A 25,908-nucleotide genomic window follows, 5' to 3' on the forward strand; every position below is an offset into this window, starting at 1 on the left:
GCGGCCTCGTCTCCCGCTCTTAACGGATTCTGGCAGGGGTTAAATATCTCCATATAGCCCCCGGAGGCTATATGTGAGGTATTTTTAGCCAAAAAAGGTTTTCATTTGCCTCCCAGGGCGCCCCCCTCCCAGCGCCCTGCACCCTCAGTGACTGCCGTGTGAAGTGTGCTGAGAGGAAAATGGCGCACAGCTGCAGTGCTGTGCGCTACCTTAAGAAGACTGAGGAGTCTTCTGCCGCCGATTCTGGACCTCTTCTCGTTTCAGCATCTGCAAGGGGGCCGGCGGCGAGGCTCCGGTGACCATCCAGGCTGTACCTGTGATCGTCCCTCTGGAGCTAATGTCCAGTAGCCAAGAAGCCAATCCATCCTGCACGCAGGTGAGTTCACTTCTTCTCCCCTAAGTCCCTCGTTGCAGTGATCCTGTTGCCAGCAGGACTCACTGTAAAATAAAAAACCTAAGCTAAACTTTTCTAAGCAGCTCTTTAGGAGAGCCACCTAGATTGCACCCTTCTCGGCCGGGCACAAAAATCTAACTGAGGCTTGGAGGAGGGTCATAGGGGGAGGAGCCAGTGCACACCACCTGATCCTAAAGCTTTACTTTTTGTGCCCTGTCTCCTGCGGAGCCGCTATTCCCCATGGTCCTTTCAGGAACCCCAGCATCCACTAGGACGATAGAGAAATGTAGCCCAAGGTGGGACCTGTGAAGCCCCAAGTGCTACCGACCCACTGGGGGGTAAGGAACCCCCCTGAACTCTCACTGCCATATTATCCTCCATTACGTCCGCGACCTCACTACCACGCAATGTGGGAGAAGCCCCAGCGTCATTGCCACGTGTAGCAGACATAATAATGTGCACAATATCGGGCAACCTGGTACAAGGTGTAGCAGCAATATACCTAGCAAGAACACTTGGTGCAGCGTGCCTACCGGGAGTTCAAGAGATATAAACTATATGGTGACTATAAATCACAAGTAAAAATACACAGCAAGTATATCTTGTGATACAATCCTATATTAAACAGAGAAAACCTGATACACTTAGCCCCCTCAGGTATAGCAATATCGGAGCAGCCCACTGAGTGAAATACCCTGTAATAAGGCAACCACGCAGCAGCTACATGCACACACACATATATAGTCACAAGCGTACCATTCAGAAATTATACACCATAAAACTGCACTGGACTAGCAATACAAAGTAATGCTCAGTATGGCTATATGTGTCAACAATAGATATAACAAAGCACAGTAGATACTGGATGTATATCATAGGGTGTTTGTACCACACAACACTGAATGTATGCACTCTTTCTTAACTAACACTGTTAATAAATAAAATAAATAAATAACACTGTCCCAGTGACAGGTAGAATACTTAAGTGTCCTGTAGGAAACAGCACTGGCAATCAGGCGGTTCTACAGAGGAGGATTTGCCCCAGCAGTCCCAGGAACAGCTCAGCTCAATATGTGATGGCCGCTGGTCGGGAGTGAGGGAGAGAAATGCAGCTCCAGGACAGGAACATTTGCAGAAATGGAGCCCTGGGGCTGGGGGGAGAGGCCACAGGTCCGGACTGCTCCCCCTGCTGGCATCCCCACCGGGTGCTGCGGGCAGAGGAAAACAGGGGTTTACACAGAAAAAATAAAACCCTGACCTGTGCCTCTTAATTGTCCCGGTGGCTAGTGGAGCGGCTGCCCAGTAATCAGTGTTCACGCCAACGCGCGGCTCGCCTCCTACGGCCATGCTGGATCACGGTAAAGTGCAGGACAGAATCCCCTTACCTCCCCCGTACCTGCGGCCCCACGATCCGGGAGGACGGCGGCGTGTGTGTGACTGACCGTTTGTGAAGGAACCGGAGCCTCCGCTGCAGTGACCCGGCAACCAGGGCGCAGGAATATACAGCGCCGCTGGGGGTGATGACACTGCAGGCAGAAAAGTCTATGAGACTTTGCCTGCTGCAGCCCTTGTAGTCTGTCAGAAGAATCTTCTTTTCTTTTTAAAATAAAGCTCTGAATAGGCTGCCTGAGGCAGCCCTCCGGTTAAGTGCCTGCTTACTGCATGGCACCAACTTACAAATTGAGCTCCTGTGCACGGAGACAGGGTTATAGAAGAGGCGGCGCAGTGCATCTTGGGAACAGTCAAAAGCTTTGAGCCTGTTGGTGCCTCGGATCAAGATCCTACTCTACACCCCCGATGTTAATCCTTGTGGAGCCCAGTGTACCCCGCTGCAGAAATAAACATTGCTGGCCTCTGCCAGCAATGTATATATTACTGGCATACATACTGTAAACATTGGTGGCAGTGGACTCACTGTATTGTGACTGCCAGTGTCGCTGCTGCTCCGTGCGTAAGTTGGGGCTTGGGGTGGGAGCAGGGCAGCCCCCGTGAGTTGGGGCTTGGGGAGAGGGAGGGAGCGGGGTGGGGCCGAAGTGCGAGGACATCATCCATCATCGCTCGGCGCCGTACACACTGAGCGATGATGGATGAAAAAGGAGCGAGGTGGGCAAAATATTGTGTGCAAAACACACGATTGCCCACCTCGCTGGCGATGATGCGGGAGCTCGCATCAGTGCTCACCGCCCGCCCATACACACAGATTTTGAGCTCAAAGCAGCTCAAAACGCCAGAAGTAAGCTGCTTTGAGCTCAAAATCTTCTAGTGTGTATGGGCCTTAACTTAATCATAAAGCACATAATAAAAGCACAAAAAAGTAAAACAAAAATTCTCCTGAACGTGTCCATAAAATAAAACACTGCACCTAGTAACATAATGTATCTGTATATTACCTGCAGAGATGACTTTACAGGCGATAACACACTAAGAACTAGGGCTAAACTCTAACTTCAATCTACCAACAAGATTTGTAAAGAGAAAAAAAAATCAAACACAGCAACAATACTATTTATTAGCGGTAAGGCGTTCAGGTTCATTGAGGTGACAAGTTTGGTCTAATGGTTACAAGTGGATAACCATGCAGGATATTTCGGGCATAACAGTAGAAAACACAGAGACATGCAGCAATAACCCACACATGCCAGTCAAGAGCTAATGAACAATCCACATTTCAATCTTACCTTCATTCTCGGTGTTTGCCGGCACAGAGTCTACTCCGAACGGATGCCACGGCTGAAGATCGTCTACATTGAACTCTCCATCCACCGGAAGAAGCTCTACAGTTGTCTTAGTCTCCGTTAAGGAGGGCATAAGGGCATCGTTGCCATAGCTGATTCGAGGTTCGCTGACCATGTTGGACAGCACATCATCAGAGTAGTTCTGTTCTTTTTGGAACAGTTCATCTGGAAGCGAGAAGCAACCAACGTTAAGAGGAATTCACCACCATTTGTTGATGTGATGTTATGTGGTGCGGCGGCAAATTTAGCAGTTGTTGAAATGTTGAACACTTGGGACTAACACACAAAAAAAAAACAAAAGCCTGAAAAATAAGATGTAGTTGCCAACCAGACGAAGAAAGAAAAAAAAAAAACAATTGAAAAGAATGGTGTTACTGTGCTGGTTTTCTCCCATTAAGAAACGTATTATCTTTGTGAGCAGATTTTTATCTTAGTTTAAACCACATCCCGTCCCTTTGAGTGTGTACGTTAATGACTATTGCAAGGAAGCTGCAAGTGCAGATTTACTCTGGTAAATGAATTTTCTGTCTGCAGGAATTCCCACAGAGATTAAGCAGATAGAGAAGCATCTAATGAGGCAATATTCTCAAAATAAAAGGGAAGACATGCCTGGAAAACAGCAGGGACTCTAATCACATCTAAATGTACACAAGAAAATGACACAGGATGTATCAGGAGGCTCTGCAGCCACAAAATGGCCGTATCACTGCTCTTGCATTTGTAATGAGTCGTAAATGAGCTTTGGGTACAGACGCTGGGGTGGGGGTGATGTACCAGCTTGGGGGGACATTTTATTAGCTGCTCCAGTATCTCTGAGACTGCATTTTGTTAAGTTGCTAGGAAGAGGACATCACTGAGGCACAAAGTGTTGTACAGTGGATGCAGCCATTTTGTTGGTGGCCCAATGGGATGTAGTCACAATGCTGGTGTGCCATATAACTCATTAGAAATAAATAAATAAAAAACACCAGCGAGGACAGTCAAGATTTGCCTGGTCAATAAGATAAATGGTTCGCTTACCGACTTCATCTTGGATCTCCTCTGCCACTGCTGGTACTTTGTACAGGAGAGAGAAGCTCTGATTCATTCTCTCATTAATCACACGGAGGCGCGTCATCACCTAAACAGAGAGTACGTGTGAAAGGTATGGCGTTAACAGCTGACCCCATGTGTGTGAACAATAAATCAACCAATGTCCCATTTTAGGAACTGTGATGCTACATAAGGCTGATACCTTGTATGGCTGTAGATGTGGACTCATCATGCCAAACTTGACTACTGCCTAACCATATTGCTGCGGATGTGGGCATCACCTTCACACCAGCAGACTGAAGAGCTAACATCACCATGAAGAAATGCTACTGGAATATAACCACACCCATAGAAAGACCCTCCATCCCTAACCATGCTTTCCACTCAAAGGGGAGGGAACCGAAACCGTTTGACCTCCATGCCACCATCACAGCAAAGCATTCAAAGAGTCGTCCAGGTGCAAAGGACGGGGGGGTCATAGAAAGTAGCCATCTCTATCCGAAACGAGTGAAATTAAATGTAGATTTAGAGAAGGGGTTGCAGCATTATTTGATGGATACAGAAATGACGCCCTCTCTGTATTGCATTGGTCCTCTCTGTCGGGCTATGCTAACGTATTGTCGAGGTGGAGGAAGAATCCCTGCAGTCTGTAATTTGAGTAACCGCCATGCATAGGGAGGTAATCTTTCTGTGTATTTAATGCTCTTTTATTCCGTATAGTCGCACGTGGTGATGGTGGAGAGAACAAGCTCGCCAACTGTCTGTACCATAAACAGCAGTAACTTGTTTTACTGTGACAGACCTGTGAAGTGTACTTGGCAAGTTCTCTGTACAAAGCTCATACTGGATATTTGGAAACTCATAATGTAGATGAACACCCCCATTGCTAAAGGCAGGAAAACACTGAACCTAATGTTTCACAGCTAGCAGGGGTTCACCTTTGGGCAGTGGGGGTCTGGGGAGCCGCCGGAATCCCTGTTCTTGCTACATTAGGTACAGTAGCACAAACCTGGCCGGAATATCTGGCAGCACAGCTGGTTAGCCGATCTGAATGGCACAACACGCCCTCCCTTGTGATGTGATGGCTGTGCTATTTCTGCACTAGCTAAATTAGAATAGAAGCACATGCACACGCTCCTTAATACCCTTCATCTACTTTTATGCGTAATAGATTAATAGAAATTGGTGCGCAATATAACCTGAATGCCCAAAGATGCACAGATTAATGGCAGAGCGGTATCAGCAGTCATATATATCAGTTATATTACATCCGCAAACTGACTCAGGACCAAAAAAATATTCCAGCATAAGCTGTTTTTTCCCATTCACACCAGCAGTAGTCATCTGTTTCCAATACATAAATCTGTCAGCAATAGATCAATAGCACATTAGAGCAACAATGATCTATGTCTGTACTAGGCACGTTCCCCGATTTCACTGCCTTCCAGTTAACTCTTATAGGTACCAACTAGTTTGTAACCCCCCCACCATCTCAGCACTACCTGCAAGCTCTCTCTCTCTCTATATATTATATATATTATGAGTAGAATCTAGGGAGGGGGTGGCTTCTCTGCAATGTGCCACCATCTTGTCAGACAAACTGCGCAAGCCAACAAGTGATTATGTATCCCTTGTTACGGAAATAAATCTTTGCTCATTTTCCTGTGCCCCACCACTGAGATCCTTCCTAACTGCTCCAGAGCCACATTGCGAAGAATTACCTGCTATGGGTTCTGGCCACTTCTGCCTACAAATTGTGCATATATAACAAGTTCATTACTATAGTACTATGCAGGTTTTCAAACTCGGTCCTCAGGACCCCACACAGTTCATGTTTCCCAGGTCACCTGCGCATTTTTCAAATGTGACAGTTGTCATACACAGTGTTCCTGCCGGGTGACCGGGAAACCGTGTGGGGTCCGGAGGACCGAGTTTGAGAACCACTGATATAGTAGGATGCCATATGCGAGGAAGGGACAGATGAATAGGGGTACGGACGGATTGACTGTGCGCTCAGGGTGGGTTGAATCTCACACTTCAGTGATACAGGACATTTCAGCATTCTGTGATGAATAAATATTTCCAGTAGGTATAAAATCCTCATACTGTGAGATATAGGGGGGATTCAATTGTTGGAAAAGTCAGCTGGGAGTCTGTTTTTTCCTATCTAATAGACAGGAAAAAAACAGACACCCAACCAACTTTTCAAACAATTGAATTCCACCCATACTGTCCGTAGTAATATCACCATAGGACAGTGGTTCCCAAACTTTTTAGAATCATGGCACCCTAGAGTATCAGCATTTTATTCATGGCACCCCTAGGCCAAAAATATTTTTTAGCGAGAAATTTTGTAATAAATATTAAATCAAAGACTGTGTTTATATATCATCTTTAGATTCCATTATGTGGTGAGGAACAACATTTGCTTCTGTTTGTCCACATATTTTATGATTGGCAGCCACCAGCACTGGTTTTGCCTATTACATTGACCAGAAATAATTTTGATTGGTGCTGGACCACCAATCCAAGGCACCCATGCAAGTGTTCTGCGGCACCCCAGGGTGCCTAGGCACACAGTTTGGGAACCACTGCCATAGGAGTTCAAAAGTATTGTACAGATAAAAATCCAAATAACTGGGACCTCTAATAAGAAAATACTATAGATAAACAACTACAGTCACATTTGAGTCGGTTCAATTATAAAACAAGAACACAAAAAACTTTCCAACTGCATAAATACACTTATAAGAAACATTTTTGTGAAGTCGCTAATTGACTCTTCTGCCTCCTCCAGCTAGAAAGAGAAATCTTACATAGAAACATAGAATGTGACAGTAGCACCACTTGGCCCATCTAGTCTGCCGTACACGCACAAATCTGCACACTAGGGCCAAGTGGTTCTCAAATGTGGCCCTTAAGGCACCTTAACCATCCAGCTCTTAAAGATATCCATGCTTGTGCAAAGATGGTATAATCAAACTGACTGAGGCACTAATTAAGTCACCTGTGTTCTAGCACGGCTATCTGTAAAACCTGTACTAGTATATTCCTTGAGGACCCTGGGGCAGATGTATTAACCTGGAGAAGGCATAAGGAAGTGATAAACCAGTGATATGTGTAAGGTGATAAAGGCACCAGCCAATCAGATCCTAACTGTTAATTTACATATTGGAGCTGATTGGCTGGTGCCTTTATCACCTTGCATATTTCACTGGTTTATCACTTCCTTATGCCTTCTCCAGGTTAATACATCTGCCCCCCTGTTTGAGAACTACTGCACTAGGTTTCTTTTTTTTGTCAGAATCCAGTTAACCTATCAGTATACTGTATCTTTGGATTATGGGAAGAAACTTACTGGAGTAGCCGGAGAAAACCTACGCAAGCACGAGGAGAATCTACAAACTCCACACAGTTAGGGCCATGGTGGGAATCAAACCCATGACTTCAGTGCTGTGAGGCACTAATGCTTTATTATAGTTCTTTCTAACCTATCCACTTGTCTATACGAGATTTCAGATAACTGTTTTAAAGCTTCTCTCTCTGAAAACACTCTCCCGATACGTCCTCCATGACTACTTTTAGGCTTTTTACTGTCTTGAAGTAACTTATCTGTACCATGCCAAACATGTCCAGAAGCTGACAAAGACCTAATGACTGGAAATGATCTTCTCGTCTTTTGGGGAGTATTATATAATAAAACAATAAATATATATTTTCTCACAGAAGCTCCAAGGAATTTACTGGATCTATCACATTATTCATTAAGATTTATATAAATTTAACCTGAGATCGGATTTGAGCAGCTTTCTTGGGGTCCACCATGCGGACATGTTCAAAGTGTTTGAGGGTGTGTTGTCTGTCCTTCTGTTCGGCACGGACATATTTCCTTAGCATGTTGAAGACATGTCTAGGCTGCAAAAGAATAGCATGTAAAGTAAGCACATACAACAGCTATGAAAAAAATGTCATTTGCACAGATAAAACAAATTTACCACGTGTTTCGCCACCAAATGGACAATGTAATTTTCTACCTAAAGCTGGGTACCCACTATACCATTATTTGGCAAAGCATCTGTCCAATTTGGATGGCTGGAATGAAAATCTGGTAATGTGTGGGAGCAAATGACAATCAACCATTTGCTCCCAAACACTAGAAAATGGAAAAAAGTGGTTGTTCAAGCAAATTGGCTAAATCCATTATCCACTGCTCTATCATGATAAGAAACATGTAAGGTATATTGTAAGTACAAAAGCATCATATGAGAATGTGTCTTCATGGAAATGGAAAATAAATACTTTAATCCCATTTCTTGCAATTTATAGGGACTAATTGTATTACAGCTACATGCCTAGAAACCTGAAAGCTCACTGAGATGTATGTGACATCTGCACAGTGTTCCGTAGGGGTTTCTTTCAATTCAGCATCTAAAATATAACTGAGAAGTGCTACATTGTAAATAGCTGCATTACTACTATATTTGTGGCATGTAATAGACATCCATCAAATGCATAATAACAGTAATAATACATGATACAGGCAGGAATTGCTTCTGCACACACATGAATAAGACGACTACACTATATACTGAGACTGTGGGCCTAATAAAATTTTCCTCTAATAGGCAAAACCGTGTGCAGTGCAAGGGGGGGGAGGGGGCAGATATAACATATGCAGAGAGTTAGATTTGGGTGGAGTGTGTTCAAACTGAAATCTAAATTGCAGTATAAAAATAAAGCAGTCAGTATTTACCCTGCACAGAAACAATATAACTCACCCAAATCTAACTCACACTGCACGTTATATCTGCCCCACCTGTAGTGCACATTGTTTTGCCCAATAGAGGAAAATGTTGTTTTGCAATCAACCTTGAATTAGGCCCTATGTACAGAAACAAGTCAACTTTTCCCATTTACCAGAATTATTTTCAAGGCAATATCTTTAAAAGTATAACTAAAACCTCATCAATTATGTATTTAAATGTAGAAATAGCCATTCATTACAATACATACAAAGGGGGAAGGACAATTTCTAAAACGTCAACATCCGATTAAGGAAATGTATTTTGTGTGTCATTTTAGTCTTGTACTGAAATGAATAACATCGCTACGGTTATATTTTCAATTACATTGTAAAACGCAGGGACAAATAAAGCATTAAAGGACTGGCTACATCAAAAGAGAGACAGGAATTTAATCAATGCATTAAAGCAACAAATTTTGTACAAAGTACCTTTTAATAGAGATGTGTCCTCATTCGTACATATCCTTTATGCACCGCATGGAGCGAGACGCCTGGTGCGATTCCTTTGCTGTGCACTTTTACCTCAATTTTGAGTCTTAAGGGAACATTTGTCAGCGAGTTTTAGCTATTTAAAACTTGCTGTGTATGATACATGGTGCTCCAGCCAATCAGCTCCTGTCATGTGTTTGAAAAATGACAGTTGGGAGCCGATTGGCTGGAGCATATGCAACAAGTTTTAAATAGCTAACCCTTATTGATAAATATGCCCCTCTGTTCGCTATAGGGATGATTCTGCTTCTTCCGGTGCTTGCCCATCCGCGACTTTGTGCAAATACAACTACAAAGCCCTTCCCTTGTATACATCTATGCACATGAATGTACAAGCACTGAGATGCCCACTTTGTGCTTCTGTAGGCACTGTACTAGCGCTTGGTGCGTCTATATACGCCAGTCGCACCATGGATACCTATGCCAGCAACTTATGGCAGGTGCATATTATTCACCTGAGTGCAGCCCCCAAAGTGAAGGATGTAGCGACTAAGCGCACAAACACTTTAGCATGTGACACGCCCATAAGAAGGACCATTTTTACGCATCTTAATAGCAACCTCCCAGTCTCTGCAGAGGACAGCTCAGCTCTTTTCCAGTACATGTCTGATAATGTGCGTCTCATTTGCCATTGTGTATACACACTGTGTAATGTCTGCGCCATAGACGTTGTTAGAGATTGGTGTGCTCGCACAGTAGTGAACAATCGCTATACTCAATGAATCAGGCCCAAGTGTACTAGGTACTTTGAATTAGTATAAAGTCCCAGATAAAGCATAACGATACATGGCGCTGGTCACTCATATGGGACCTGTCTTTTGCCTTCTTACACAGACTGCAGACCTTTTCCTAGACTTTGCTCATAGTGTAGCAGGTACTTAGGGTTAGTATCTGTGTTGCAGAGGAATTGGTATATAGTCACAGATAAAGCATGACGATGGTCTCTGGTAATGGTCAGGTGTTTTGCCTATTTACCCTATACTGGTTACTCTTTCCTCAGTTCTGCGTCTCAGTTTGCTTATTCTAAGCAGGGCTATTTGGTGTGATTTGAGGATAGGTGTATGTGGACACGTCTGTATGTGATTATTGTTATTTTACAGTTTATGAACATAATCCATTACCTGTAAGATCTGGAACCTTTCAGTTTCTTAATGACTGTGCTAATGATTAAGGAGTTGACGTAGCAAGCAGTGATAAGAGTGGAGAAGTTTCCCATAGCAACTAATTGGCTATTACATATCATTTTGTACTAGATAAATGCTATGTAGAATCTGATTGGTTGCTATGGACAACTTCTTCACTCTTACCATTGCTTGATTCATCAACCTCTTAAGTCTCTTTAGGTAGAGATCCACAGAGTGCTCCCAGCACTGATGACCCCCAGATTGGGGCCTTGCACTAGGGATGGCCATCGATGGTTGCCATCGATAAAACCATCGTGATAACCATCAATGGTACATAAACCATCTATGGCAAACCACTGAAATGTGCTGGCTGGGCCGCGGAACAATAAAAAAAAAAAACCCCAAAAAACCGGGGCCGCAGCTTAGCAGTGTCGGGGGCTATGTGTCCCGACACCTTGCATAAAAAAAATAATAATAATATTTGTTTATGCTGTGCCATAGATGGAGGGAAACCATCTGGTTCCCTCCCATAGATGGAAAAAGCATTCGACATCGGCTACAAACCATCGATGATTAGGAACATCGATGGGTGATGGCCATCCCTACCTTGCACTCCCAGAGAATCTCTCCATGGTCTGAGTAGCTGTCTGAGCAATGCAGCTGCCACATGCTCCTGTGTACTGGGACCACAGCGCGCTCTGTCACCTGATCAGCCAGGTGCTTGAGGAGAAATCCCAGATTCAGCAGCTTAAACGCTCAAAATACCTCAAGAACGAGACCAGAAGTGGGTAACCCTGCTTCCAATAAAAGCCGAATGTGCGGTGGGAACTCTGCTGGGGGGCCGAATGGGTTACCCAGGAGAGGAGGGATTCGATAGGCCAAATGGAAGGACAGCGAGTTTCAAAATAAATGAATGCGGCTGTAATAATTGCCCTCAGCTTGTTACTTACCCCAAGGGATCGGGGCATAACTGCACGGAGATAACAGTGGTGATAACAGAAGGGAGGGACACCATCACAGTACTTGTATGGGCAATGGGGCATTATGTCAGCGGTTCTCCGGTAACCCCATTCCTGCAAATAATATCCTTCCTTATCTGATTACTTTTGCTGCCTGTTCTGAAAAGGTTACATCTGCAATAAGGCTGCATCACTACATCCAACCTAGAAAATATTCCCCTTTCTGATCATCTGTCGTCTCTCAGCTTTATACGAGGAAAGCAAAGATGCTTCAGGTGGTGAAGGAGAGATGTGTAGGAGAGCGGGGAGCCTGTGCGCTCTGTAACAAATGGCGCCTGAGGTAACTTCACCAACATCAAACACTCATTATAATATTTTAATTACGCTAATCTCTGCCCCAGTTTACCACACTCTCCTTCTATAAATGAGTTTCCTTTGCAGAGTTCTCTCAAGAATTACAGTATAATGCAGCTTCCCAGTAACAGCTCAATCAATGCACACTGTCACTCCTGTAACTTAATACTGTAGTATACGGTAATTAACAAGTGTACGTGACAGATGAATTATACAGGGCGTACAGACTACACAAGTCTCACTGCTGTAGATGCTGGTCCCAAAACTACATTTGTTCAATCGCACTAAACAGACTCAAAAGATTCACTCAAAAAATATAAAATAATAACAACTAGCGGATGTGCCTGGTTTTGCTGGGCGGAACATTTATCCAGAGGCCGGCAGCGGGATCCCGAAGGGTCCCGGAGGTAAGTACAGGGTCTGGGGTTACGCTGGGTACACACTGGAGCAATATGTACCTGGACGATATGCATGACATATCATTACCATGGTATACATTAGAAAGATGTAATGAAGGATGCAACAACCTCTCATCCCACGTTTCATTACACTGCGCCACATGGGATATTGTCCGGTCAGCTGTGCAGCAAGGCCGACCGGACGATATCGCATGCGACCGCGGGAGCGCACAGATTGGTCACACACACTGAACAATCAGGGCAACATGTCATTCCGATTCGGCCAAAAATTATATATCTGGCAGATACTGCTCCAGTGTGTACCCAGCTTCAGGTTTGGGCGCTAGGGTGAGGTTAGACTGCGGGGGTGGGGGAGGTTAAGCTTTGGGAGGGGTGGGTTTGGGTTAGACAATGGGAGGGAGCGATTAGAGAGAAAATACTTACCCGTACGCATTGGGAATCTGGCCGTCGGGATCCCGCTGTCTGTCTCCAGACAGTTGGGATTTCGTACCCAAACCATAAAAATGTATTACTGTCTAAATTTAACATTTAAGGTCCCATGAATGCTATGTTAAACTGAAGTTTTAGTTACAGATTATTTATACAGTGTTTGCTTGAGAGAGTCAGCGTTCTGCTATTGACGCGCATACCCACCAACTATTTACTGTGTAAGGGGGATATGTATCAAAGCTTAGTGATAAAGTACCAACCAATCAGCTTCTGACACTTTACAGACTGTGGGGCAGATGTATTAAGCCTGGAGAAGTGATAAAGCAGTGATAAGTGGAAGATGATAATGCACCAGCCAATCAGCTTCTAACTGTCATTTTTTAAACCTGTAATGATTGGCTGGTGCGTTATCACCTTCCTCTTATCACTTCTCCAGGCTTAATACATATGCCTGTGTTTGAAAAATGACAGTTAAGAGCTGCTTGGTTGGAACTCTCCACTTTATCAGCAAGCTTTGTACATACCCCTCTTAGAAACAAATGACTACAACATCTCTTGTTGCTTATCATATGCAAAGATACCATGTGAAAGTCGGCGGGTTCGGTGGCATTACCCTTGGTGGATCGGCTTGTAGTGCAGTGATGTAATTCTCCAGAGCGATTCGCCGGCGTTCATTCAGTATGGCTTCCACTCGGACCATGTGAGTCTCCACCAATTTCTGCCTTTCATTTGCCGCCTCCTGTTCCAATGATTCCACTTTCTCCTGGAAGCGCTAATTTAAAAAAAATGGAAAATATAACATTTATATAGACAGACATAAAACGAGTGTTAAACTAAAGCCTAAACCACCATATGTTAAGAAGAATACTGAACCCTTAAGCACGTTTTGGATTGATACTAGTCCATCCTGAAATAAGGTCTCAGCTCACCCATGACAGCCTTCGTTGCCTAGCGGTCGCCTCTGAGACAGAGGTGGTCGCTGGGCGGGAGGGGGCTGAACGGTGGCGTTAAGCCGCCGTTTAGGGGGAGCGGTACGGCCAACGCAGGCGTGGCCGGACCGTTGGGGGGGGACCGGGCCGCGACGGCTGCGTGACATCTCACGCAGCCGCCAGTGGCAACGACAATTAGCCGCAGGAGCTGCGTTGGCTGAGAGTTACGCCTCAAATACAAAGGCATCGACGCTGTGCGATGCTTTTGTATTTGTGCGGGGGAGGCCGGACTGACATGCGGGGCTGACTAGCCCTGTGCTGGGCGTCCCCCCGCATGTCAGGGAAGATGATCGTAGCTGTGCTTAATTTAGCACAGCTATGATCAACTCGGAATGACCCCCATAGTGCGGATGCATATTACCAACAAGGCAAACTAGCAAACTAGACACATGCCTAAGGTGCTACAGTGCAGAAGGCAGTAGACACATTTTTTCAGTCAATTTTACCCATTTTATTTATGTTTAGGTTCTGCTTTTGGTAATTGCCTATTATCACTCAACTATAATCCAGGGAAATATAATAGAGTTAATGGGTATTTGGCATTTGGAGCGAGTAACCTGCAATAAATGATGAGCTTTGCCAGCATAATACTAGACATTATTTGCATGATTCGCAGTTAGATACGGCAGGCTTGGCATCTGCTGCCAGAACTGTTACTACTACAAGGCGACAAGCGTCCAAATATACAGGGAATGCCCACTTTGAGCATCTTCATACTATGAAATACTGCTTGCTGGGTCTTTAAACAAACCATGGAAGCTTGCACACAGTTCAGATAATCTGTCAGCACTTTAATCAGCCCCTATAGTCACGTCATGCCGCAATTCCGCAGGATGCACAAGCAGCTTATGCTTATTAAAATGATATGCGACATGCCTACATTCTCTGTGCAACAGCAGCTGTATCTGCATACAAAATGCTACGTAGCTACAGTCTTGTCCTAGAAAACACTAATGTAGCATTCTGTTTGCAGATACAGCCGCAGACACACACAGACTATAGACATGCCACTTATCACTTTAATCAGCATAAGCTGCTTGTGGATCCTGTTCGCATAGTGATGTGAATAAGGTATATTTTCAGCAAGGCTTCTCCCGCTACGTGGCGTATTGAGGCTAAATGTACGAGGACACATCTATAGACTTTTACTAAGGTTCCTGTCCCCGTAGGGGGCTACATGCAGTCATCTCTTCCAGGGCTCTGCAGGTTTGAGAACACAGAACCAGCAAATTTTAATTCACAACTTTAAATTACAGAGGATGGTGGAAGGGGATGGGGAGGGGGGCTTGCAAATGCCCCCCTTCCAGAACGTTCAGCCGGTCCTAGAAGAGGAACTGAGAAGAGCTGCAAGAACCTACTGCAGGTGTTACTACAGCTTTAAACCACTTTGTGTTGACCATTACATGTCTTTTGTATACTCAATTTGTTCTTGTGCAGATGATAATGACCCTCTGACCTCATTTCTGCAGCCCTTCCGAAATATTCTCACGCTGCAGATTTCATCCGCAAATTGTAATCAGAATACATTTCACTTGGTTATGCTAGCAAGTTTTTTTTTTTTAAAGACAGAAAAGAAAGTTGTAATTACCTAACTGTAACAATTATTGGTGCAATCCCAGAAGCACCATTAACGTGCGTGTCATTTATCATTACTGTTATCCACAAATAACTCCTGTCCATTAATAAAACAGATGAAGCCAGGCAGAAGAGTACAATTACCTATTAACCCTACAGTAATGTATTGTTTGTCTCCATGGCAGCACTGGTACATAGACTATGTGGCAGAAGTGAGGCTTAATTAAAGTGGAAGGAAGATGTCTCTTCAACGACCAAAATACTGCAACTCATCATCTTTAAGTTCCTGGAGTCCAAAAGCGCACACGGTGTACTCTGACCGCTAGCCGGGAATATAGAGCATGGAGCCCACAAGCTGATTCAGAACCAGACATAGCACTGCTATGGACTCCCTTCTCCCTGACGTCTATCTGGGAACGAAAGCTAATTGTGGACTGAACTATAGGCCTAATTCAGATCTGATCGCAGCAGCAAATTTGTTAGCTAATGGGCAAAACCATGTGCACTGCAGGTGGGGCAGATGTAACATGTGCAGAGAGAGTTAGATTTGGGTGCGGTGTGTTCAAACTGAAATCTAAATTGCAGTGTAAAATAAAGCAGCCAGTGTTTACCCTGCACAGAAACAATATAGCCCACCCAAATCTAACTCTCTCTGCACATGTTACATCTGCTCCACCTGCAGTGCACATGGTTTTACCCATTAGCTAACAAATTTGCTGCTGCGATCAGATCTGGCCCTATGTTCATGAGGTTTAGCATCAGTCCACTAGTAACATTGCTGAGATACTGTAGAGTGTTGAACCGATGGGTCCAGTCATCGCTGGACTGGCCTACAGGAGCACAGGGGAAATCCCTGGTGGGTCCCACTGCCTGAGGGCCCGCCCCTTAACTATAGGTGTTAAGTTCCAGATTGTGCACTTGCATTTTACATTGTTACTCTATTTGAGGGTCAGCAACGTGGTGGAGCAGGACCACTGGCGAACATGGCTGCTTAGTTTGCTTCTGTAGAAACTATACCATTCACATAATGCTCAGCAAATGTCTGAGGAGGAAGCAGTCAGGATCCCGGCCGTCGGTATCCCGGCAGTCAGAATACGGACGATGGAATACCGATCCTATTCTGAATGCCGACACCGGTATCCAGAAGGGTACACCATCCCGTTTCCGGAATACGGGGGGGGGCGGCGGGGGGGGTGAGGGTTAGGCTGCGTCCCGGGAGGTTAGGGTTAAGCTGCGGGGAGGGGGGGTTAGGGTTATGCACCTACGGGGGGTGGTTAGGGTTACGCACCAAGGGGAGGTTAAGGTTAGGCTGTGGGTAGGGATAGGGGGTTTGGGAGAGGGCGGGGGACACACCCCTATCCCTACCCACAGCCTAACCCTAACTCCTGTCGGCTTCTTACAATACGGGATCCCGACGTCGGTATTACGAGCGCTGGGATCCCATGCGCTGGCAAATTCTACTGCTCCCGTCTGAGGTGGCCGGCCACAACCCCTCTGGTGGATGACCACATCCCTTAAGCATGGGCCAGTACAACTGGACTCCGCCGGTGGGCCCTTCATGCCCCAGTCCCACACTGGGTCCAGCGTACAAAGAAGCTAGCTACGTGTTCACCTACGGAGTCCAGATGACATCCCACTTCAGTACGGTTTCATGTTTAGCAAGAGCCTAGCCATCACATACTGCACATGCCAGTCCATTACCTCTATCACAGCCTTCTTGTCGGCCTTTGGCAGGTTCTTTGCCTGACGCTCGGCCTCTTCCCATTCTTTCATCACCTGTGGAAATAGAATTGTACATTCCAGGAAAACGTCTCAGACTGCAATACGGGGGCTGAGCTCGCCGCAAAGTAGGACACTAGACTGTAAGCTCTCATGGGCAGATAATAGGGAGATATAGGGGCCCATTTATCAACAAGTGACTAAACTCGCTGTGAACGATAAAACTCACTGCGTATGATAAATGGTGCTCCAGCCAATCAGCTCCCAACTGTCAATTTTCAAACACATGACAGGAGCTGATTGGCTGGAGCAACACTTATCATAAGCAACGAGTTTTATCACTCATCGGTAAACGAGCCACATAGTCTGTGGCCCTAGGGATCAAGTTCTAGTGAACAGCAAAGTGTAAATTATGCTGACTGGGATGTTACAGAGCATTGGATGAACATTCATATATTATAATAATTAGTTCATAGGGGTCACATTTTTCTCAAATCCCTATATGTATTTTATTGAGGGAAAAAATAAGAATTTACTTACCGATAATTCTATTTCTCATAGTCCGTAGTGGATGCTGGGACTCCGTCAGGACCATGGGGAATAGCGGGCTCCGCAGGAGACAGGGCACATCTAAAAAAGCTTTTAGGTCACATGGTGCGTACTGGCTCCTCCCCCTATGACCCTCCTCCAAGCCTCAGTTAGGTACTGTGCCCGGACGAGCGTACACAATAAGGAAGGATCTTGAATCCCGGGTAAGACTCATACCAGCCACACCAATCACACCGTACAACTTGTGATCTGAACCCAGTTAACAGTATGATAACACAAACGAAGTAGCCTCTGAACAGATGGCTCACAACAACAGTAATAACCCGATTTTTGTAACAATAACTATGTACAAGCATTGCAGACAATCCGCACTTGGGATGGGCGCCCAGCATCCACTACGGACTATGAGAAATAGAATTATCGGTAAGTAAATTCTTATTTTCTCTAACGTCCTAGTGGATGCTGGGACTCCGTCAGGACCATGGGGATTATACCAAAGCTCCCAAACGGGCGGGAGAGTGCGGATGACTCTGCAGCACCGAATGAGAGAACTCCAGGTCCTCTTTAGCCAGAGTATCAAATTTGTAAAATTTTACAAACGTGTTCTCCCCTGACCACGTAGCTGCTCGGCAAAGTTGTAATGCCGAGACTCCTCGGGCAGCCGCCCAGGATGAGCCCACTTTCCTTGTGGAATGGGCCTTTACAGATTTAGGCTGTGGCAGGCCTGCCACAGAATGTGCAAGTTGGATTGTACTACATATCCAACGTGCAATCGTCTGTTTAGACGCAGGAGCACCCAACTTGTTGGGTGCATACAATGTAAACAACGAGTCAGATTTTCTGACTCCAGCTGTCCTTGAAATATATATTTTTAATGCTCTGACAACGTCCAGTAACTTGGAGTCCTCCAAGTCGCTAGTAGCCGCAGGCACCACAATAGGCTGGTTCAAGTGAAATGCCGAAACCACCTTAGGGAGAAATTGAGGACGTGTCCTCAATTCTGCCCTGTCCGAATGGAATATCAGATATGGGCTTTTGTATGACAAAGCTGCCAACTCCGAAACTCTCCTGGCTGAAGCCAGGGCCAACAGCATGGTTACCTTCCATGTAAGGTATTTTAAATCTACCGATTTTAAAGGCTCAAACCAATGAGATTTGAGAAAATTTAGAACCACGTTCAAATCCCACGGTGCCACTGGAGGCACTATTGGGGGTTGTATATGTAGTACACCTTTGACAAAAGTTTGTACTTCAGGCACTGACGCCAATTCCTTCTGGAAGAAAATTGATAAGGCCGAAATTTGAACTTTAATGGACCCCAATTTGAGGCCCATAGACAATCCTGCTTGCAGGAAATGTAAGAATCGACCCAATTGAAATTCTTCCGTTGGAGCCTTCTTGGCCTCACACCACGCAACATATTTTCTCCAAATGCGGTGATAATGTTGTGCGGTCACTTCTTTCCTGGCTTTAATTAAAGTAGGAATAACTTCCTCAGGAATGCCCTTCTCTTTTAGAATCCGGCGTTCAACCGCCCTGCCGTCAAACGCAGCCGCGGTAAGTCTTGGAACATACAAGGTCCCTGCTGAAGCAGATCCCTTCTTAGAGGTAGAGGCCACGGATCCTCCGTGAGCATCTCTTGAAGTTCCGGATACCAAGTTCTTCTTGGCCAGTCCGGAGCTACCAGTATTGTTCTTACTCCTCTTTTCCGTATAATTCTCAGTACCTTTGGTATGAGAGGCAGAGGAGGGAACACATACACTGACTGGTACACCCACGGTGTTACCAGAGCGTCCACAGCTATTGCCTGAGGGTCTCTTGACCTGGCGCAATACCTGTCCAATTTTTTGTTGAGGCGAGACGCCATCATGTCCACCTTTGGTTTTTCCCAACGGTTCACAATCATGTGGAAAACTTCTGGATGAAGTCCCCACTCTCCCGGGTGAAGGTCGTGTCTGCTGAGGAAATCTGCTTCCCAGTTGTCCACTCCCGGGATGAACACTGCTGACAGTGCTACGACATGATTCTCCGCCCAGCGCAGAATCCTTGCAGCTTCTGCCATTGCACTCCTGCTTCTCGTGCCGCCTTGTCGGCTTACGTGGGCGACTGCCGTGATGTTGTCGGACTGGATCAACACCGGCTGACCCTGAAGCAGCGATTTTGCCAGGCTTAGAGCATTGTAGATCGCTCTTAGCTCCAGTATATTTATGTGAAGAGACGTCTCCAGGTTTGACCACACGCCCTGGAAGTTTCTTCCCTTTGTGACTGCTCCCCAACCTCGTAGGCTGGCATCCGTAGTCACCAGGACCCAGTCCTGTATGCCGAATCTGCGGCCCACTAACAGATGGGCAGTCTGCAACCACCACAGGAGAGACAACCTTGTTCTCGGTGACAGTGTTATCCGCTGATGTATGTGCAGATGCGATCCGGACCATTTGTCCAGCAGATCCCACTGAAATGTTCGTGCATGGAATCTGCCGAATGGAATCGCTTCGTACGAAGCCACCATCTTTCCCAGGACTCTTGTGCATTGATGTACTGACACAGTTCCTGGTTTTAGGAGGTTCTTGACAAGTTCGGATAACTCCCTTGCTTTCTCTTCCGGGAGAAATACCTTTTTCTGAACCGTGTCCAGAATCATGCCCAGGAACAGCAGATGTGTTGTCGGGGTCAATTGAGATTTTGGAAGATTTAGAATCCACCCGTGTTGCTGAAGCACTACTTGTGTTAGCGCTACACCGACTTCCAGCTGTTCTCTGGACTTTGCCCTTATCAGGAGATCGTCCAAGTAAGGGATAATTAATACGCCTTTTCTTCGTAGAAGAACCATCATTTCGGTCATTACCTTGGTAAAGACCCGAGGGGCCGTGGACAACCCAAACGGCAGCGTTTGAAACTGATAATGACAGTCTTGTATCACGAACCTGAGATACCCTTGGTGTGAGGGGTAAATCGGGACATGTAGATAAGCATCTTTTATGTCCAAGGACACCATGAAGTCTCCTTCTTCCAGATTCGCTATCACTGCTCTGAGTGACTCCATCTTGAACTTGAATTTCTTTATGTACAGGTTCAAGGATTTCAGATTTAGAATAGGCCTTACCGAACCGTCCGGTTTCGGTACCACAAATAGTGTGGAATAATACCCCTTTCCCTGTTGTAGGAGGGGTACCTTGACTATCACCTGCTGAGAATACAGCTTGTGAATGGCTTCCAAAACCGACGTCCTTTCTGAGGGAGACGTTGGTAAAGCAGACTTTAGGAACCGGCGAGGGGGAGACCTTTCGAACTCCAGCATGTAACCCTGAGATACTATCTGCAGGACCCACGGGTCCACTTGTGAGTGAACCCATTGATTGCTGAAAATCTTGAGTCGACCCCCCACCGTTCCTGAGTCCGCTTGTAAAGCCCCAGCGTCATGCTGATGGCTTTGTAGAAGCCGGGGCGGGCTTCTGTTCCTGGGCAGGGGCTGCTTGCTGCCCTTTCTTACCCTTTCCTCTGCCTCGCGGCAGATAAGACTGTCCTTTTGGTCGCTTTTTATAGGAGCGAAAGGACTGCGGCTGAAAAGACGGTGTCTTTTTCTGTTGGGAGGGGGTCTGAGGTAAAAAAGTGGATTTGCCGGCAGTTGCCGTGGCCACCAGGTCCGAAAGACCGACCCCAAACAATTCCTCTCCTTTATATGGCAATACTTCCACATGCCTCTTGGAATCCGCATCACCTGACCACTGTCGCGTCCATAAACTTCTTCTGGCAGATATGGACATCGCGCTTACTCTTGATGCTAGAGTACAAACATCCCTCTGAGCATCTCGCATATAAAGGAAAGCATCCTTTAATTGCTCTAGAGTCAATAAAATACTGTCCCTATCCAGGGTATCAATATTTTCAGTCAGAGAATCCAACCACACTACCCCAGCACTGCACATCCAGGCTGAGGCTATTGCCGGTCGCAGTATAACACCAGTATGTGTGTATATACTCTTCAGTGTAGTTTCCAGCCTCCTATCTGCTGGATCCTTGAGGGCGGCCGTATCAGGAGACGGCAACGCCACTTGCTTTGATAAACGTGTGAGCGCCTTATCCACCCTAGGGGGTGTTTCCCAGCGCACCCTAACCTCTGGTGGGAAAGGGTATAATGCCAATAACTTCTTGGAAATTAGCAGTTTTCTATCGGGGTTAACCCACGCTTCATCACACACGTCATTCAATTCCTCTGATTCTGGAAAAAATACAGGTAGTTTTTTCACCCCCCACATAATACCCCTTTTTGAGGTACCAGCAGTATCAGAGATCTGCAAAGCCTCCTTCATTGCCGTGATCATATAACGTGTGGCCCTATTGGAAAATACGTTTGTTTCTTCACCGTCGACACTAGATTCATCTGTGTCGGTACCCGTGTCGACTGACTGAGGTAAAGGACGTTTTACAGCCCCTGACGGTGTCTGAGACGCCTGAACCGGTACTAACTGGTTTGCCGGGCGTCTTATTTCGTCAACTGACTTTTGTAATGTGCTGACATTATCACGTAATTCCATAACTAAAGCCATCCATTCCGGTGTCGACTCCCTAGGGGGTGACATTACCATCATCGGCAATTGCTCTGCCTCCACACCAACATCGTCCTCATACATGTCGACACACACGTACCGACACACAGCAGCCACACAGGGAATGCTCTAATCGAAGACAGGACCCCCTAGCCCTTTGGGGAGACAGAGGGAGAGTTTGCCAGCACACACCAAAAGCGCTATAAATGTATATAAACAACCCTAGAAGGTGTTGTTTACTATATATGCGCTCTTAATATATAAATATCGCCAATTTATGCCCCCCTTCTCTTTGTTACCCTGTTTCTGTAGTGCAGTGCAGGGGAGAGACCTGGGAGCCTTCCTCACCAGCGGAGCTGAGCAGGAAAATGGCGCTGAGTGCTGAGGAGAATAAGCTCCGCCCCTTTTTCGGCGGGCTTTTCCCCGGTTTTTAAGAAAATGGCCTGGGTTAAAATACATACATATAGGTTAATGGCTATATGTGATGTATTTATTTTGCCACTAAAGGTAATTATATTGCTGCCCAGGGCGCCCCCAGCAGCGCCCTGCACCCTCCGTGACTGAGTCAGTGAGCCGTGTGACAACAATGGCGCACAGCTGCCGTGCTGTGCGCTACCTTCAAGAAGACTGAGGAGTCTTCTGCCGCCTGCTTTCCGGACCTCCGTTCTGCCGTCTCTTCAGCGTCTGTAAGGGGGATCGGCGGCGCGGCTCCGGGACGAACCCCAGGCTGACCTGTGTTCCGACTCCCTCTGGAGCTAAGTGTCCAGTAGCCTAAGACTCCAATCCATCCTGCACGCAGGTGAGTTGGAAATCTCTCCCCTAAGTCCCTCGATGCAGTGATCCTGTTGCCAGCAGGAATCACTGAGATTGAAACCTAAAAAAAAACTTTTCTAAACAGCTCTTTAGGAGAGCCACCTAGATTGCACCCTCTCGGACGGGCACAAAAACCTAACTGAGGCTTGGAGGAGGGTCATAGGGGGAGGAGCCAGTACGCACCATGTGACCTAAAAGCTTTTTTAGATGTGCCCTGTCTCCTGCGGAGCCCGCTATTCCCCATGGTCCTGACGGAGTCCCAGCATCCACTAGGACGTTAGAGAAATAAAGAACACTCAGGAAAGAATTCAACACATGTAAAGCGGACATTAAAGTCACTAGGTAGAGATTTGTTAGGACATCAATCAGTCCCTGGCTTTACGGATGCACCTGAAAAGGTGTAATTTTGAGATAGTCAAATGGTCCCCACCATTTTTATTGCTTTCTCCCAAAACTACAATGCGTTTCCCATTAATCTGGTGCAGCAGTGTAAACATAGAGATGTGATGTCACAAAAGATACACACAGACTTTATACACTTTCAGTTTGTAAATTAACCTGAGCGTTACACAACATTAAAAAAGATCCTTAAACCATGTAAGACTTTTCCATAATTACACTTTGCTTCTGGATGTCCTGACTCAAATCATATAGTTATATTCTTTTTTTTTTTCTTCTAGTTTTCATCCTCATTCGTCATTTTTTATATTGTGCGCCTCAATCTCCTTTATTACATCTTTACACATGCATTTGTAAAGTATTCTAATGGTAAAAATGGCTGCATGGCATATATATGGGACAGCAGCACACATATGAATCGGGTGTGATGACCGCACACAATGACGGTGAATGTGAAGTTTCTGTCCGGTAAACGATAAGGTTTCTGGGGCTTGTTCTGAAGAGCGCACGCAGAGAGCCATATATAAATTCCGGCACAGCATTATCAGCAAGTGTTCCCCGTGTCTCCGTTATGCAACAGGACACTTTGTTCCTGAGACAGTGTTATTTACCCCCCGGTTATTTATTAAAGCAGATGTCTTATAAATAGACCTAAGAATATATCACATTTATATGCAATGTCTAGAGGGGAAGTTCAACAAAAGACCATGAAATGCAATAAAAAAAAAAAAACGGCAACCAATGCATGCTTAGCAAAAACAAATACATATGTGTCCCCATAAGCTATTGCTGCAGTCGTACCAAACAGTCTGTCTCGGCGCAACAGGTCCTGTAGACACTACTTACGCCGGGCATCTTTTTTGCCTGGAATTGAGTCAGTGCATCTGAGTCGCAGTGCGATGTGACTAAGGCGCACCAGCAAACTGCACTGATTAATGTGATATGCGACACTTGTATATCTGCGTGCGACTGAGTCTGAACACGAAACGCAACAATGCAGCGGCCGCAGCTTTTTTCCACGCCAAGTTCCATTGTATTTTGACTCAGTTGCACAGATATAAAAAAAGTGTTGAATATCTAATTAATCAGTGCAGTGCGCTGGTGCGTCCTAGTCACATTTGCACTATGACAATGACACATTGTCATAGTGCAAATGAGATGCTTGGCACAAGCAGAGTTGTACAGGTCCTGGCGGCTCACTTGTAGGTGTCTCACGCCACATGGCGTACTGAGGCTAGATGTATGAGGACACATCTGCATGCTGTAACTGCAGGAGATATTATAGATATAGAGCTTTAATCAGTACATGAGACGTCAGTATGACAACAGCGGACTTTCCAGGTTGCATTAGCTGCATATATAAGTTACATGTATGCTGGGCACTCATAGGTGCTTAAAAATTAAAAGTTCAGAACATCCTGACACCGCATCACATACGTGACTGACATGAGGTTGTCTACTAATATCTTCCCCTGTGTTTGGGAGGTAAAAGTCAGAGCACTGAATGGAGCAAGAGGATTTTGGGAAACTGAACGCCACCCACCCGAACGTAAGTGAAACATGAGTGGGTATGCGGAGATTGGAAACAATGGGTTCCATTGCCAGACCTGCTGGCATACGTAGTCCTGGCATTAGAAACTCCAGTAAATGCCATGTAATTTAACAGCAGTCAGTAAGAAGCCTTATTCATAACATACTCTATTATCTATAAGTTTTCATTCAATCCATTCAGTCTATTTTTGATGTATTGTGCACATCAAAATGGATAACCCATTTCTCACATTGGCTCAGTTCCTTGAATAATCGTTCACCTGAGGTTGTGTTACAGAATGGGAACAGAGGACCTGGAGGGTAGTCCCTAATAAAATGCAGTACAATGAGAACCATACCAGCAATTTGCTTTCATCGCTCTTTTTTTAAATTAGGTAATAAAAGCAAAAACATGGTTAGTAATTTACCCATTCTGTGTCATATAACGCAGTAAGATGGGGTCTACGTCTGTGCAGGAGTTGTTCTTCTCTTAGCACTATCTCTGCCACCTGTGCGCCTTGTCCTTTATCTCAGAGGGAGAGGTATCAAACCTAAAAAGCGGAGAAGTTGTGCACAGCTGCCCTCCCTGTGACTTACAGATGTGTCCTCCTACATCTTTGCTGCAGTCACGGTACACATCCCTCGGTAGCGCTGATCGTCTTTATGTACGATTTTTTCCGTTAATGTCTTATTCGTATCACTATCTGACTAGAACACACAATCCGGTTATGCTGATTAAAATTATATGCAGCATGCCTATATTCTGTGTGTGTGTGTGACTGTGGCTGTATCTGCATATGAAATTGTATGTTACAGTGTTTTCCTGGAAATCATTGTAACGTAGCATTTCGTATGCAGATACATCCATGGTCGAACACAGAATATAGGCATGCCACATATCATTTTAATCAGCATAAGATGCGTTTTTGGCACAAATTAAAAAAAAAAAAAAAAAAGACGCCTGGCCCAAGGTTCACAGAGCTGCCCAGCTCACTCACGTCAGGCATCTCGTGGTCTATAGCGTTTTGAGGCTAGATGTATGAGGACA

At 45.5% G+C, this 25,908-nt stretch overlaps 1 protein-coding gene across 4 annotated transcripts in view; it reads right to left on the reverse strand.

The window, feature by feature from the left end:
* APP (amyloid beta precursor protein) overlaps positions 1 to 25,908 on the reverse strand; it is a 405,252-nt gene that overhangs the window by 42,493 nt on the left and 336,851 nt on the right. For all 4 annotated transcript variants that reach the window (XM_063956380.1, XM_063956379.1, XM_063956382.1 and 1 more), the window contains 5 exons: positions 17,005 to 17,079; positions 13,353 to 13,511; positions 7,948 to 8,076; positions 4,150 to 4,249; positions 3,073 to 3,294 (listed from right to left, as the gene is read on the reverse strand). In XM_063956380.1, the coding sequence (XP_063812450.1) occupies positions 3,073 to 3,294; positions 4,150 to 4,249; positions 7,948 to 8,076; positions 13,353 to 13,511; positions 17,005 to 17,079 (685 nt within the window). The remainder of the gene's footprint in view (positions 1 to 3,072; positions 3,295 to 4,149; positions 4,250 to 7,947; positions 8,077 to 13,352; positions 13,512 to 17,004; positions 17,080 to 25,908) is intronic.

The sequence above is a fragment of the Pseudophryne corroboree genome, chromosome 2 (assembly GCF_028390025.1).
Source record: "Pseudophryne corroboree isolate aPseCor3 chromosome 2, aPseCor3.hap2, whole genome shotgun sequence".
Taxonomy (NCBI): domain Eukaryota; kingdom Metazoa; phylum Chordata; class Amphibia; order Anura; family Myobatrachidae; genus Pseudophryne; species Pseudophryne corroboree.